At 38.8% G+C, this 17201-nt stretch overlaps 1 protein-coding gene across 2 annotated transcripts in view; it reads right to left on the bottom strand.

Moving 5' to 3' along the window:
* Positions 1-3606: 3606 nt before the first annotated feature.
* Positions 3607-17201, bottom strand: part of LOC117342126 (collagen alpha-2(IV) chain-like) — a 66106-nt gene continuing 52511 nt past the window's right edge. For both annotated transcript variants that reach the window (XM_033904136.1, XM_033904135.1), the window contains 18 exons: positions 16771-16932; positions 16110-16280; positions 15493-15636; positions 15216-15350; positions 13788-13963; positions 12210-12273; positions 11751-11930; positions 10860-10967; positions 10199-10270; positions 9864-9986; positions 9123-9227; positions 8710-8844; positions 8350-8484; positions 7828-7983; positions 7524-7640; positions 6951-7142; positions 6126-6412; positions 3607-5904 (listed from right to left, as the gene is read on the bottom strand). In XM_033904136.1, the coding sequence (XP_033760027.1) occupies positions 5647-5904; positions 6126-6412; positions 6951-7142; positions 7524-7640; positions 7828-7983; positions 8350-8484; positions 8710-8844; positions 9123-9227; positions 9864-9986; positions 10199-10270; positions 10860-10967; positions 11751-11930; positions 12210-12273; positions 13788-13963; positions 15216-15350; positions 15493-15636; positions 16110-16280; positions 16771-16932 (2720 nt within the window). In that variant the 3' untranslated portion in view covers positions 3607-5646. The remainder of the gene's footprint in view (positions 5905-6125; positions 6413-6950; positions 7143-7523; positions 7641-7827; positions 7984-8349; positions 8485-8709; positions 8845-9122; positions 9228-9863; positions 9987-10198; positions 10271-10859; positions 10968-11750; positions 11931-12209; positions 12274-13787; positions 13964-15215; positions 15351-15492; positions 15637-16109; positions 16281-16770; positions 16933-17201) is intronic.

Genomic DNA, 17201 nt, shown 5'->3' on the forward strand with positions numbered 1-17201 from the left:
GCGTTGAACGGTTATGGAGTTATAGCCCGGAAACAAAAGGAAACAGTAATTTGGTATTTTTGACTAAGTTTCCATGGTGACAGAAAAATTACCGAAAATGGAAGGTCCGCAATAGCAAAAGGCACAACTAGGGCACTAGTCGGATATCAAGTTTCAAGGAGTTACGTTGAACGGTTATGGAGTTATGGTCCGGAAAAGAATCTCGGACGGACACACGGAGGGACGCACGGACGGACGGGGCCCAATTTAATATCCCCCGCAAACGCGTTTCGCGGGGGATAATAAAGATTAGCATGGAGACCCTTGGAAAAGTACACCAAGAAAAGGACCAGGTAATCCAGGAGAGAAAGCGTCTTCTGTTTCATCGACGACATCCGCCTTACAAATCTTAGGTCACGACGACACCCGCCTTACAAATCTAGGTCACGGCGACACCCACCATACAAATCTAGGTCACGGCGACATCCGCCATACAAATCTAGGACACGACGACACTCTCCTTACAAATCTAGGTCCCTCTGTTAAACGTGTTAGGTCGTCGTTCCTAGCAGTCTTATGGCCTCATTTCCGCTACATATACTGTATAGCGCTCAATTTGAAAATGTCGCATGACACCTATTTGAGCAAGATTCACGCGGCGGTGTCGTCGATGAAGAGGGAAGATGCTTAGCTTAACTTTCCAGAACATTTGGTTTAATAATCCACATAGCCCGCAAGTTTTCCGTCGTTTTTTAACTAATGAAACGTTCGTTTTGTATATATATATTCGTCGATTTCATGGTTGCTATGGAACAAAGAATACTAATACAACGAACGTTTTATGTATCAGCATACGTTATTGGTGCATGGGGCAACGAAAGGTTGAACCCACGAAATATTTTAAAAGCTCCAGACCATAAAAGAATTCAACTTCGCAAGCCGTGTGCATGTTCAATACGATACTCTCTTATTCAAAAGAAAGGAGAGAGTCGTATTGAACACACCTGGCAAGCGCAGTTGGAAAGAATTTTACATCTCATGTTAACGGTATTTTGAATTAGCTTGGGCTTTAATTGTATATATAGGTATTCTGCTATTTCCGGTGAGCTGTTTTATTAGAAAATGCTTTATTTGCATATATATATTTAAGAGATAATCACGTGTTGATTGTGTCTTAATTTTACAACTACAGTGACACGCCAAAAGTATTCCGTCATGTGCTAATTTTACTATATATTTCATTTATTTTGACACATTTTCAATTAATTGAATTCACATAATGTAGAGAATTATTTGCTTTTATCTGTGATATCAGTAGCCGATATCAAGATATATTGCACGGTACACATTCGAAATGTTGGCATTGGTAATATATGTATTAAGTAGGAATAACTTAATAAAGAACAAAACGATGTCGCACTTCTGTCACGGTACATATTATATCGGTACCTTCCAAGGAAATAAAGCATAGAAAAACTATGCAAACATATAGGTACAAGAGCTAACAATATTTCCTACTTGTATCTGAAATCTTAATAACATTCATTGAAAAACGAAACCATAAATAATCATTGAAAATGTTTGAAAATGAATAAAATTTATAGTAAAAAATATGAACTGACCGAATACTTTTGGTAGTCACTGTAGATCTGTTAGAAGAACGGTAAAACAAGCAGGAGCGAATAGAAATATTAAATGCATGGAAAGGCATCACTTCTTACAAAAATCTCACAATAACTCATATATCTGAATCAATCATGAGATCTAGTAGTGCCTTTTGTCATATTTCTCCACCCAGGAGTGACTATCCATGATTGCTTTTGTAATCTTCGCATCATTATGGCTTCATGGGAAAAGTCCTGCTATGTCAAGAACGTAACCATCAGGCAGGGCTATGCTCATGGACTTCTTCTCGCCACAGTAGATTCTCTGGAGCTTGTGATCAGAACTCTCTGGATACAAGATATATTTACCAAAACATGCTGCAGAGACCACAGTGTTGTGCTTCAGAATGTTTTCTCTAGTATGATGTTCACGTCAAAGGAACAAAGGAATAGTTTGTCTAATGATTTTAATATGGAATAAAAAGTTTTCGATATTCTGGAAACTTCCACGAAGTGTCCGTCTTCACTTTAACCCAGAACCACAGTAATGCATCCTCGTGGTTTGAGGTGTACAATGTGAAAGAATTCTATATATAGAAACTGTATTCTTGACCATCCTGTCCATACTTTATAATCTGTTTCATCCAGAGAGGAGAAACGCAGAGTAAAGGAAGACTCCTGCTTTGTTAGCATATGCGATATCTCAAAAAATGATGGACACCAGTTTGTGATGAAAAAGAAGTTGGTGCTGTGCACGCTTGGGCAAAATGGTGAAGTTTTTATTGAAACTCTTCATACATAATTTGCATTTAGCGTGCGATGTATGGATAATAATGGGATGTTCCGTCAAATATTATTTCAACATCGATATTATTTCAATACCGACGTTTTGATCTTCAGGTTGCGGCTTCGTTTCGGATAATTCTTGGAAAACTGCGCACACGTCAATCTCTTGATCATCAGTAAAGTTATTGCCATCTGCTTGTAAAACTTCAGACGACAAATTGTGCTGGGACTTCTTGTGTCTATCAGATTTCTTTGTTTCAATGTCTCTCCTAAAGACAACTTTACAACCCGTACCTACACGTATATCTCTCATTGTGAGAACGGTATTGTATTAGGTGTTTAAAGTCTCCGTCAGACACGATTTTATAAATAGGATGGAAGCAATTTGATAAAATATTTAAAATCATGGACATGGAAGAAAATACAAAAAGTTATGTCTAAAGAACAATAAGATTGGGGTATATGGGGTATATTGTTGAAAGATTTGTTTAGTCACTGTCGGTCAGGTTACATATTATACTAAAGTATATATAGCATTTAACGCCCTGATTATAATTCAAAGTGATGGTCATGTAAGGACGTGGCCCACATGTCGACATTACTTATATGCGTGCTGCCGGTTATATATATCAGGAAAGACGGATGTGTACATAAAGGTTAGGAGTGTAACAGGGTGGTCTGTTATGTCCGCTCTCGTTCACCAAGTCCTTGTCTGTTATGTCCGCTCTCGTTCACCAAGTCATTGGGGTAACACACATCAAAGCCAAATTCAAAATGTCATTAGTTGACAAGAAAGTTGTCTTTTGTTTTAGTTTTACAAAATGCTTTAAAATAAATATCATCGGCGATATACTTACTGTTTTGGTATTTTGTTGTTTATATTTCAAACTTTCCAATTTCGTTATAATAAATAATTATTTCTAAGTTTTGTGATAATCTGCGTTCTTAGCTTAGAATGTTAGTTACGTAATTAGTTAATCAGGCAAGGCATCATAGATTAATTTGGGTTAAATGTATATAGCCAAGGGAACCAACATTTGATGTCACAAAGCAATGTATCGGTGAGTGGTCTCTGAGGGTAAAAACATTCTTTAGGCCAACACCTACATGTATGAGAAATTAACATTGCGGGAAACCCCAGCTTTTTCAATATTGAGATAAATAACAGCTGACCAATCATTTATAACGAGATAAGAATTTCAACACTCCACACGAACAAAAACTACCAACACCAATATCCAAGTAAACTGAATTTTATTTTTAAATGTCCAGCAGTTTCATAGTTAGAATTCGCAATGAGATACAAAATTATCAAACTAGTACAGGAAGACCAAGGGTGCAAGTTTCCTTAAGGAGTCAGCTTACACCCAATGGATCTCTCTGATTGGTTGGCACAATGAATTCACGGTGACGTTTTAGTCACATGATCAGCATGGACAAGCTTGTTTTGTGCAGCCTACACACAGACATTTATTGTGACTATGGGAAGAAATGTACCATCTTTACAAAAAAATATGTATCTTTTGTGGTCATCCAGTTTGGTTGCAAAATGGATTCTTGGAGATATATTGGCAAGTCTTGAGGTGAGAAAAGGCAAAATTTTAAACAGTTTTGGTGGCAAGTCCAACAATTCTCAGTCTGGACCCTTTTTGGACTCCACATTTATGGACTGAATGCATTTGAGCGATAATTTTTTTATCAAATTATAACTATCTGAATTAAAAAATTTAAAACTAAAGTTTTTGTTGTATGATGTGTTATAATACATTACACCCTAGAGAAACCAATTAAACCTCCAGGAATATCTCAACAGTCTGGCTTAGGGTGACCACATCAGGAATATCCCAACAGTCTGGCTTAGGGGGACCACATCAGGAATATCCCAACAGTCTGGCTTAGGGGGACCACATCAGGAATATCCCAACAGTCTGGCTTAGGGGGACCACATCAGGAATATCCCAACAGTCTGGCTTAGGGGGACCACATCAGGAATATCCCAACAGTCTGGCTTAGGGGGACCACATCAGCACAAAACACAGCCTATCCATGCTAGGTGTTGAGCATGTCATGTCTATTTTAGAACTACAATATGCAATCCCACCCTGACTACCAAAATGAACTTAACTATGGTTTACAGATGGAATAGTCCATCCTGGAAATCAGGGGTTTAAGGATTAATGCAAAATAAAGTAAAAAAAATCTCGAACACAATAATGCATGTAAAAAGCACCTACAAATACAGAATACAGAGATTTGTAGAACACAGGTTAAAGTATTTGTGTAAAATATACTTTGTTCATTAAACTAATAAAGGTGACTAGGAAAAGTGTTAAAACCCCCCCATTCATGTATATATATGCTACAAAATTATACTTCTTAAACAATTTGAGGGCTCATCGTAAACATGTAGGACTAGTATAAAAATTCTATAATAAAAATTCAGTTATTCATATAAATCTTGGTGAGTATTTCCTTACAAGTACAACAAAAAAACTTTCATTCGCCCAAATCAGTTGTTTAAAACTGTAACATTTTCAATATAGCAATTAACAATATCCTGCATAGATTATTTACCGATAATTAATTCCAAAAAAATGTTTTCTTATAAATACTATAAAATGTGGTGATGATAGCTCACTCAAACTTTGTTTATACATCCATCTAAACTCATTGTACATATACATGTCAAATTGCATAGATTCTTCAACATCGACTTTCATAGAACACAACGGAAACATTGTAATTGGCTATATTCTGTACACATGATCCAGTATAGGAACGCCATCGTTATAGAGACCAACACAAATCAAGGGCTGTGCTTATGATGCCGGACAAAGACATGTTAACTTCATTAAGGTATCCTTTGACTAGTGATTTTTTTACCTCCATATGATGAAGTTTCCCATCATGTGTGGTTACACTGAATTCCCTCACCATATTAAACCCCTTCCTCCCACCCCAGACAAAAACAGCTACATATACACACAGACACAACATAAACAGACAATTTATAATATCTTCATCAAAACTTGCATTTCAAGAAAAATTGATGCTAAGATAATGTTATAAAAAGAAATGATAGGCACCCATTGGTACCGATTACTGGTTATAAGGCACAATTTGGTTTTACCAGCGAACGCATGAAGTAGACACAACCGCATTCAGCATCTAATCATAATCGTTAACATTTCATCATGATCAACGCAAGCTTTAAAGTATTTTTTGATAGATTAAAAATAATTCTAACATCCATTAATTTTTAGGTATCAAAGAAGCCCTACACTAATTTCATACAGACTTGGCATCGACTGACTCTGGTCCTAAGAGACCCTGCTTTAAGTGTCATTTGCTGGGGTTGTGAAAATTCTGCTCCTCTATCAATGGTGGTCAGCCAGAAGCTGAATTTGTTAGCATAGAAGTGACAGGTGCCCTGGGCGCCATTACACTCGATGAAAGGTGTGGACCTGAAGTCTTCCAGACAACTTCCTGGGCTGGACAGAGACTGGCCACCTCCACTTGGACCAGATCCGGTGTGCTGTGGAAAGACAACAACATTTATTATTCATGAGGCATAAAAAGAAATCAAGAAAAAATTGAGAGAAAAAAAGGTAAAAACATTTACAATGTATTTACATTAATTAAATATTCCATTAAAAACAATTGTCTTTTGTACTATTATATAACTGGTTTTATTTTTAAATTGTTCTAGTTTTAAACAATGATATTTTAAGGCAGGGTTTGCAGTAAGAGGCTTACCATGGCAAAACTGTATCCGATCCAGAGACCGTTCCAGCCTGTTGGACAGTCTGGTATACTAAGCGTTTGGCTATGGACGGCAATGACGTTCGATGGGGCATCACACACCACACATCTACTGATGTACTCGGATAGAGTCTGTCCTCCAACAGGCATCATGGGAAGGTTGGCATTGGTTGCCAGCCAATAGGATTTATCGTTACGGCTAGCATAGTTACAAACGTTGTTTGTATTACAGAAAAGGAATGGCATGGTACTGAACCTCCTCATACAGGATCCGGCAAGACCTAACAAACAAATGAAGGTCAAAGGTCATTTCAGGCAATATGTCCAAGGTAAAAAGGAACACCAAAGACCATTTTAGGCAATGCGTCTAAGGTGAACTTCAAGCCATGTGTGCAAAGTAATTCAGAGAAGGTCAAAGATCTTTAAAGTCAACGTGTCCACAGAAACAAAGAAGGTCAAAGGTCATTAAGGTAAGGTGTTTTAGTTGGAGAACATCATTGAGTTTTGTACAGTCTTGAATATCAACAGCATCTTTTTACAAATGCTTTAGCTTTCAATCAAAAAGATTCAAAAGAACAATACCGAAGTTCTATATATAATTTATCATGAATAATTCAGTAACAAGTATCCAACAATCATTAAAGTATTTGAAGTATCATGTAGAAAGTAAAAGATCATTTCTGTACCACAAAAGTAAAAGATCATTTCTGTACCACAAAAGTAAAAGATCATTTCTGTACCAAGAAAGTTACAGATTATTCTTTTGTTTAAATAGCTCACTGAGTTCTTGTAACTTAAGCTAGATTTTGATCAACATACCAAGATCTTGGTGTTGTGAGCGCTCGTTCCCTTCAATGTATAACAAACTGTAACCAGTCCACAATGGAGTCAGTCCGAGTGGACACTGGGGTGTGTCGATGGTTTGACTGTGTCTCACCATCATAAAGCCTGATGGAGGTGTAAGTCCGGGCAGTCCTGGCTCTCCGACAGGTCCCTCAGATCCACGGGGTCCTAGTAATGAAAACAAAGACTTAAGATTAATGCCACAATCATCCTATAACTTCTGGTTTTGGAGAGATGTATATAGTTTACTCAAACAGTGAATAAAAACCGAGTTTGAAAGATGTCGAAAACATGAAAACATCTGTTTTTTTGTCGTTGAAGCATGAATTTAGAAATTCAGTTTTAGAATTTCAGGACAAAGTGTAGATTCATTACTAAGATCTTTGGCTTAAAAGTCAATATCTGAATAACATTTCTTTTCATATTAATGAGAAGTTACTAAATTTTGATATGAGAGAGAGATACCTAATGATTACACTATCCATTTGACTATCTCTTGAAGTCGATATTAAAATTGCTAAAGTTTTGATTAAGATTCCCATCACATACCACGGAGTCCATCACTTCCTCGAACACCAGGGAATCCTCGAGCCCCAGAGTCACCCTTCTGGCCTGGGAAACCGTTAAGTCCATCTTCTCCTCTTGGTCCCCTCTCTCCTTTGAATCCTGTAAACAAAGGTCAATTCAGGTAAGGGGTCAACTAGGAAAGGTCAGGTCATAATTCATACACAAGAAAATAATATACAGAAACAGCAATGAGTACATTTATAATTAAGTTGAAAGTTTTGAAAGTGAAATGCTCTTTGATAAAATCCTGGTATAATCTTTACCTTAACAGTATTCCATAACTTACCCATAAGTCCAGGTTCTCCGGGCCGACCATCTACGCCAGGCAGGCCATTCTGACCACGCTCACCCTTTTCTCCCGGGGCACCTGGCTGTAGAAGCCTATCGGGTATTATTGGAGGTGGTCCACGTTCTCCCTTAGTACCATTAAAACCAGGCAGACCTGTTCACATAACAACAGAAGCATTAAAGTTTTATCAATACAAACGTTGTTAATATGCTTTAAATAAAATATGTTCCATATTTCACAGATTTAATCATTTTGATTATTCTTTTCCATAAAATGACCTTTCTAAGCAGATACAACATATAGATGCTTTAATATAACTTTGCCTGGCAACAAGATCTCTATAACACTGAAATGACATACAGAGTAAATATAGCGTTGAAGCATGACAGATTGCCTTCATACATAGGACACAAATTAAGACTTCAAGGAACCATCAAGGAAGAACAGTGACCTAGAAGTATGATATATATGACCTTCAAACTGTCATGGTTAATATGTCGATAAGTAATATGTACTCGCCTCTATCTCCAGGGGCTCCTGGGAATCCAGTGCGTCCAGATTCACCCTTTAATCCTGGAGTTCCTGGGAATCCGGCAGGTCCTGGTTGTCCTGGACTACCCTTCTGTCCAAATGATCCAGGAAGTCCAGACTCACCTGTACATAAAAACATAAAATTAATTCTATTACCAAATGATGATTGTGGATATGCAAGAAGCCAGAGACAACATTTACCTAAAATTTATTGACAAATAAAATACATCAGGGTTTAATTTTTCTATGAAATATCCTCACCAACTGATTATTGATCAAGGTCATATATATACCATTTCCATTGAACACATTACTTTGTACTAGGAAAGTAGCTCCAGCAACCCTTACCTTGAGGACCTGATGGTCCAACGTTTCCTTTCATTCCAGGTAGTCCTGGGAAGCCTCGTTCACCTTGGCCACCCTTGGCACCAGGGACACCAGGTGATCCGTCTTCTCCTGACTGTCCGCGGATTCCTGGTTCTCCTGTTCAGATCAATGTATGAAACATTAATTTACTGGGTTTTTTACTGAAAGTCACATGAGACTCTATACCATCTGGTGGTACTTTTTTTGAATGCCAAGAAAGAAAAAAATGAGACTAGGACTCAAAATCGGGAACTCCAAATGTCTAGACACATGTTCTAACCATCAAGCTAATTTGCCTAGACTGGGACTTGAAACTGGGACCTCCAAACTCGAGGTATACGTTATAACCATTTGAGCTACCTGGCCACCCACATCCAGCCATGCTACATTCTTACCTGGAACTCCGGTGAATCCTGGTTCTCCTTTAGCTCCAGAAAGTCCAATGCCATCCTCACCACGATCTCCCTTCATTCCAGGTAGTCCGTCACGGCCAACAGCTCCTGATTACAAAAATTCAATTTCAATTAAAGTTCTGAATATAAATGTAGCTTAATAAAGTTTTTATTAATCTTCATTAAACACTGTTGCTTACCTTCTTTCAGGCAAATCAAACACGAACGCATCACCCTAACATATCACCACCACTACCTCTATATAACCACCAATAATTATCAGACATAATGCTTGATCTTTGCTGAATACTTCATCAAGTGTTTGACCTCCATTTCTTACATGACCTACATTTCTTATTTGACCCAATGCTGACCCTGTTGACTGTTAACCTTATGTTTGACCTCCATTTCTTACTTGACTCCATGTTTGACCCTGTTGATTTTCGACCCCATGTTTGACCTCCATTTCTTACATGACTCCATGTTTGACCTCCATTTCTTACATGACCCCATGTTTGACCCCTGTTCATTGTTCGACCCCATGTTTGACCTTAATTTCTTATGTTGGGCTATAATTAACCTCCATTTCTTACTTGACACTGATTGACCCCTGTGTTTCCCTTGACCCTATATTTGACCTTTGTTTCTTACTTGACCCTATATTTGACTCTGTATCTTACTTGACCCTTTATTTGACCTTACCTAATCGGAGACAATTCTACACAATAAATGTCCAGTTCGTACCTGCTTCTCCCTTCATGCCAGGCAGCCCATTAAGTCCTGATGGTCCTCTTGGTCCCTGGTTTCCCTTGATACCTGCTGAGGAGCGTCCAGGCTCACCCTTAAACCCTGGTCGTCCACTCACACCTGTCCACATCAAATTGTGACAAAATTACACGTCATGAAAATTGTTTTAGTGTTCCCTAAAATCTTATATTATGTGATATCCTGAGATAATATATATAGTTTTTTTTTCTTATTTTACAGTATTTCTGACAGTTTTTTTTACCATGATAAATGTGACAAAATACAAATTACTACCAAACTTTATTCAAACATAAATGTATAGAGATTGTTACCTGTCTCTCCCTTTATGCCTGAAAGTCCTGGACGTCCATCAACACCTGGCAGACCGCGATCTCCCCCGTCTCCTGATAAACAAAACATTTACATTCAGTATAAAAACTTTGTTAAAACATGCAATTTTTGCAGTATAAAACCCCCAGATCCCTTAAGAAAACTACTGATACAATTTAAAGTATTAAAGGTTGTCTGTAATCTTACTTCCTAACTTTTGTATCATTATAAACAAAGGGAGATAACTCAGTATATACTGGAGCATGAGACAAGATACTGTATGTGATACTCATGTACTGTAACCAGTGTGGCATAAGCACCTAAAATTTGGTATCCAAGCCCGTTACTGTAGAGTAAAAACACGGTTTGACAAAAACCAGTTTTGGCAGTTTTAGGTGAAAGAGTAGAGGAAATACAGCAAATATTTATTTTGAAAATTTTAATTTTGGTACACAAATTAATTCAAACAAATTAGTGCAACGATGCATTGCTACACCCACAGTACTTTTCGTAGATAACAATATATAGAAACTGCTATTAACACCATGTTAAATTAGCAGGCTTTCTACAAGACAAGTGCTAAAATAAGACTACTGCTAAAATATGTACGTTTACACTATAATCTGATTTTGATGAACAATAACTTGAATGATTGTATCACACCTTTTAGTCCGGGTATTCCGGGCAGACCATCCTGTCCCTTCTGTCCAGGACGACCATCAAATCCAGGCAGACCTGAATTTCCCTTCTGCCCAGATAAACCGGGATTTCCTGTAAAGAAAAATCACATCTTACAAAAATAGCCAAAATGAATTTTATATTTCTGCATCATTTTGATGACCAATACAGCCAAAAGTACACTTACGACCACCTGTATACAACAAAAAACTGTCTATTAAGACCATCTGTTATCATATTAAAATTATATATAGACCTCTGTATAAAGACACCTTTTTTCTGTTTCTAGTGGAAACCAAATATCATGGACCTCTGGTCACAGATCTGTAATTGCCATGTTCATCTATTTTGGCCTTACAGACAGGCTGTCATGTTAATCTAATTTGGCCTTACAGACAGGTTGCCATGTTTATCTATTTTGGCCTTACAGACAGGCTGTCATGTTAATCTAATTTGGCCTTACAGACAGGTTGCCATGTTTATCTATTTTGGCCTTACAGACAGGCTGTCATGTTAATCTAATTTGGCCTTACAGACAGGTTGCCATGTTTATCTAATTTGGCCTTACAGACAGGTTGCCATGTTTATCTAATTTGGCCTTACAGACAGGTTGCCATGTTTATCTATTTTGGCCTTACAGACAGGTAAGATTATATGTTTGTTCAAAGAGACTGGCCTCGAGTGAGCCTTACAATACTGTCAGCTCCCTCCCTTTTTTATTTTTTATTCTGTTTCTCACTCCCCTTATTTTTTCATTCTGTCTCTCCCTCACTTTTTTTTTACATAATTCTTGCAGCCCCTTCCTTTTTTATTTGATTCTTTCAGTCACTCCCTTTTTATTTTAATTCTGTCAGCCCCTCCTTTTTTTATATCTACCTTCACGGCCAGGCTCTCCTGTGACACCTCGTTCACCCTTAAGTCCGGGGAAGCCAGGGGGTCCGGCTGGTCCTGGAGGTCCTGGTCGTCCGGCACCTCCTGGGACACCAGCAAAGCCAGCAGTTCCCTTAGAGCCCTTAGATCCAGCAAAACCTGGCAAACCATTCAGTCCAGTGTTTCCTGTAAAACAAATAAAGGAACTGATCTACTGTTCACCGGTGATGTTTGACCTCAAACTGACAACGGTTGGAATATGTTGGAAATTTATTGTAATTAATTTGCCTTATACCACATATGGTTTAAATTGTAATAGTAATTTAGCTTTAATAATAAACAGACAAACAATCTGAATTATACCATAATTGTCCTTATTTTGAAAATAATTTATACTTATCAACCTTCAACCTTGTAGTGATCAATCCTACAGAGTTGTTAGTTAACTTTTTAAAAGTCCATTACCTTTCATTCCGGGGAGGCCATCCATTCCAGATGGTCCCTGAATTCCTGGTAGCCCACCAGATCCCTGTAATATACATATCCTGTGTACTACAAGTGATTTTGTGTGGAAAATATTCATATAGATAAATACCTCCAATGAAAAAACTTCTCATCAACATAACGAAAATATGGTAAGCATCTCAGAAAAATCATCACATAAATATCTTGTGGAGGCACCTTCTTCAAGGTAGAAATCGTTAGAGTCCTGACAAACCAACGATGGATATGATAGCATATTAGAGTCTCACCAGAAAATCCAGGTTATGAAGTGAGACATCTTGTATACTATCAAATCTACCGTTGGTTCCTCAGGATTTTAACGATTACTACCTCGAGGGGCGTTGTGTCTCGATTACTACCTCGAGGGGCTTGTGTCTCGATTACTACCTCGAGGGGCATTGTGTCTCGATTACTACCTCGAGGGGCGTTGTGTCTCGATTACTACCTCGAGGGGCGTTGTGTCTCGATTACTACCTCGAGGGGCGTTGTGTCTCGATTACTACCTCGAGGGGCGTTGTGTCTCGATTACTACCTCGAGGGGCGTTGTGTCTCGATTACTACCTCGAGGGACGTTGTGTCTCGATTACTACCTCGAGGGGCGTTGTGTCTCGATTACTACCTCGAGGGGTATTGTGTCTCGATTACTACCTCGAGGGGCGTTGTGTCTGAATTACTACCTCGAGGGGCGTTGTGTCTCGATTACTACCTCAAGGGGCGTTGTATCTCGATTACTACCTCGAGGGGCATTGTGTCTAGATTACTACCTCGAGGGGCGTTGTGTCTCGATTACTACCTCGAGGGGCGTTGTGTCTCGATACTACCTCGAGGGGCGTTGTGTCTCGATTACTACCTCGAGGGGCGTTGTGTCTCGATTACTACCTCGAGGAGCGTTGTGTCTCGATTACTACCTCGAGGGGCGTTGTGTCTCGATTACTACCTCGAGGGGCGTTGTGTCTCGATTACTACCTCGAGGGGCGTTGTGTCTCGATCACTACCTCGAGGGGCATTGTGTCTGGATTACTACCTCGAGGGGCATTGTGTCTGGATTACTACCTCGAGGGGCATTGTGTCTGGATTACTACCTCGAGGGGCATTGTGTCTGGATTACTACCTCGAGGGGTATTGTGTCTCGATTACTACCTCGAGGGGTATTGTGTCTCGATTACTACCTCGAGGGGCGTTGTGTCTCCATTACTACCTCGAGGGGCATTGTGTCTCGATTACTACCTCGAGGGGTGGTGTGTCTCGATTACTACTTCGAGGGGCATTGTGTCTCGATTACTACCTCGATTACTACCTCGAGAGGCATTGTGTCTCGATTACTACCTCGAGGGACGTTGTGTCTCGATTACTACCTCGAGGGACGTTGTGTCTCGATTACTACCTCGAGGGGCATTGTGTTTCCGTAAGAGATAAAAAGAAAGAGTCCCACACAGTGGTTCTTTCTTAGATCAGAATTTCGATGCTGAAGTCTTCAAATTTGGAAAATAATTTGTAAGTAATACCATAAAACAATACACAATGAAGCACAATAGTTACCTTTTCTCCCTTCATACCCGGGAAGCCTGGCATGCCTTCATCTCCCTTTTGGCCAGAAGGCCCGTCACGACCTGGATCTCCTGGGAGTCCAACATCTCCTGAACGTCCATCTTGACCAGGCAGACCAACTCCTGGAAATCCTGGCGCTCCTTTCTCTCCAGGAATTCCATCCAATCCTACAATTCATTAATCACCCTCAATTCAAACTTCCCATAGACAAAAACACTCCACTTTACAATTGAATAAGTTTTTCACATTTGGAAAATGAAAAATAACAAAAATGGCCTTATCTGTTACCCAGGTTTTGATATACACATGCATACTGACAGATGATTTTGGTTTTAAACTAAGATGGAACATATTAAACCCCTGTGACCTTGAAAATAAACAGAGGTAATTCATTTGAATAAACTTGGTAGTCCTTCATCCCAGCGTGCTACTGGCTCAATATCATGACCCGAGACCCAAAATGCAAAGGGTCATAACTATAATCATCAGATGAGTCCTAATAAGGATGTTTTTCTCAATCTTATTGACTTAAAGCTCACAAGGTCCAATGATAATAAAATAGCAAAAAGGCCAAAACTCTTAATATGAAAATGAATTGATCCCATTATTGAACTCATCTGAGATCTTATTGATATAAGGCTGATTACTAAGTTTCATGAAAATCCGTTCATAACTACTCAGGTTATCGTGTTCACATAGTCCAACGGCAATAAAATAACAGCTGAATCAGCACGATTTTTGAACTCATATGACATCTTTTTATATAGAGCTTCCTACCAAATTTCATGAAAATCTGTTTATATTTGGGCCAATGGCAATAAAACTACAAAGGGCCATAACTCTGTAAGTTACAACTAAATTGACATGGTTGTCTTACTCATGCAAGATCTTACTGATAAAAAGCTGCAGACCAAGTTTTATGGAAATTCTTTCATATTTTCTGAAATTATCATGTTGGTAACAAATTATCATGTTCACGAGGAAAAGTTAACAGATGACGTACAACGACAGGCAAAAAGACCATTGCAAAACGTCACTACGAGACTGCTGTTCAGGTGACCTAAAAATGTTTGACTGCTGTTCAGGTGACCTAAAAAGGTTTATCTACTATACATTGGAAAATTTTTGCCCTGGAAATATTCTAGCAAAAATAATAGTTTGCACTGTTGAAAATTCTCCCTGAATAAAGGTAAGATCCTTACAGGGATATTACTACATTGTGCTCTCTATGTATTTGTCAGGAATAAAATGGAGGCAAAAATGTTCCAAGAATACTAATTTGTGCTAGAACTGTCATTACAACAGATTCTAAGAACCCTATAGTAGGTGGGTAAAACATTAAAAATTTCATCACTCACTTGGATTCAAATCGATTGATCTATGATAAATGTACTTAGAAACAGAAAAGTGAAACTGTACCATTTCGACCTGGCTCTCCGACCAAGCCTGCCTCTCCACCTGGTCCACGCTCTCCCTTCCTACCGGGAGCTCCGTCCTCTCCTGGGGCACCATCCAAACCTGGGAATCCTGGGATACCTTGGTCTCCCTTGAATCCTGCAATAGGAAAATGCCATGTGATGCTCATCAGATGGAACCACAAACATAGTCAATGCTATCATAATATCTTCATTCATGTAATTTGGTGTTTCTCTACAGTTCATTTACTGAAGTAATTCAAATTTTGGGAAAGACTCACCAGGGCGTCCTGGATCTCCGGCTGTTCCTGGAACTCCGGCAGCTCCAGCGAATCCCTTTTCTCCCTTTCCTCCATTTAGACCATTAACACCGTCCAGTCCTGGTTCTCCTGGGAAACCTACCACACCGCTGTCGCCCTTGGCTCCTATCATAATGAGAAATAACATTACACTTTACTCTAGTGTCAACCACTCGAGTGACCAAGATGGACATCGGCCATTGAAAACTCTTTGGTTAGCTGGAAAGATAATTTGTGAGTAGTGGGTTGAATCTATTCCTTACAATGCTGTACGTTTATTTTGTTTAACATCCTATTAACAGTCAGGGTTATAACACAGTACACTTGATAATTATCTGACAAAGTTCATCTACACAAACTTTGACACATTTTTTGTTCTGATAACCAAAATAAGTCTTACAAATAAAGATGGTAATGATTTCTGCTTTCCAAAATACAGAAAGCTGTTGATTACCCACCATAATAAGACATCTGTTATGTTGGCATCCTGTTAAATTTAACGATAAATTAATGATATTGATATTTCTTATTTTATTTCCAACTTTTGACTACCACCAACCATCAACATAGTGTCTGTCTTGCCTGGCTTGCCCTCTTACCTGGCAGTCCTGGGAGTCCGTCAGATCCTGGTTGTCCTGGGGGACCCTGGGGGCCATCCAGACCCGTTAAACCAGACTGACCTGGGGTACCATCATTTCCTGACTGGCCTTTCTGGCCGGGAAGTCCATTCACACCTGGAAGTCCGGATGATCCCTTCTGTCCAGGTTCACCTGTTCCGTGGTAAGTCAGACAGTATTACACAAACTTATCTAGGGAAAGACAGGTATTTGGAGCTGCCAGTTACCAAGGAAAAGTTCATAACTTTTCAGAACAAATACTGAGTGGCATAAAAGAAGGACTGGAACAATGTATTGTGAACAGGAAATCCAACACTTTTGGTAAACTTTTTTGAGATTTTGTCTCAATTCCTAGTTGAATTAGGCAAGACTCCGATTTTGGAAATATCATTTTTATGAAAATAATTAATAATTGTCTATACATTTGGAAAAAATAAAATGACCATATTTGGCATAATCAAATCAGAACATGTGACCTGCATATTATCATTATACAACTACATACCAAATTAAGTTCTATATCTGTATATAGAAAATGATGGGAAAAGGAGTTATAATGAAATGATGGCCAAGGGTAACACTATTTACTCCCAATCATGAAATGACAGGGGTTTAAATAAAATCTGTGGAACCTCTTACTGACCTGGCAGTCCAGGTAATCCTTCTGGGCCGACCTGTCCCCTTTCTCCCGGAATTCCATCCTGTCCCCTTTCGCCCTTCATTCCTGGTAATCCTTCCATTCCTGGTAATCCTGAAGAGCCAGAGTCACCCTTCATTCCTGGCAATCCTGACAATCCTTGCAGACCTGGAAACACAAGGTCAGAAAGGTGGAGGTAAGAAAAGGTGAAGGTCAGAAAGGTCAAATATATTGTTTGGGTGTACCCTTATAAATATGGTAGCCATTTGTTGTTTGAAAGATTACTGTTTGTACAGAAAGAGTGATAACTTTTGCTTAATAATGGTTTACCTGCTACAATGTAAATGTTATCAAGCTTTTAAGGAAGTTCAGAAATGATGACTTACCCATAAATAGTGGACACGGAAATACAGTAGTCTGTTGTATCATTTTGTTTA

The sequence above is a fragment of the Pecten maximus genome, chromosome 14, assembly GCF_902652985.1.
Source record: "Pecten maximus chromosome 14, xPecMax1.1, whole genome shotgun sequence".
Classification (NCBI taxonomy): domain Eukaryota; kingdom Metazoa; phylum Mollusca; class Bivalvia; order Pectinida; family Pectinidae; genus Pecten; species Pecten maximus.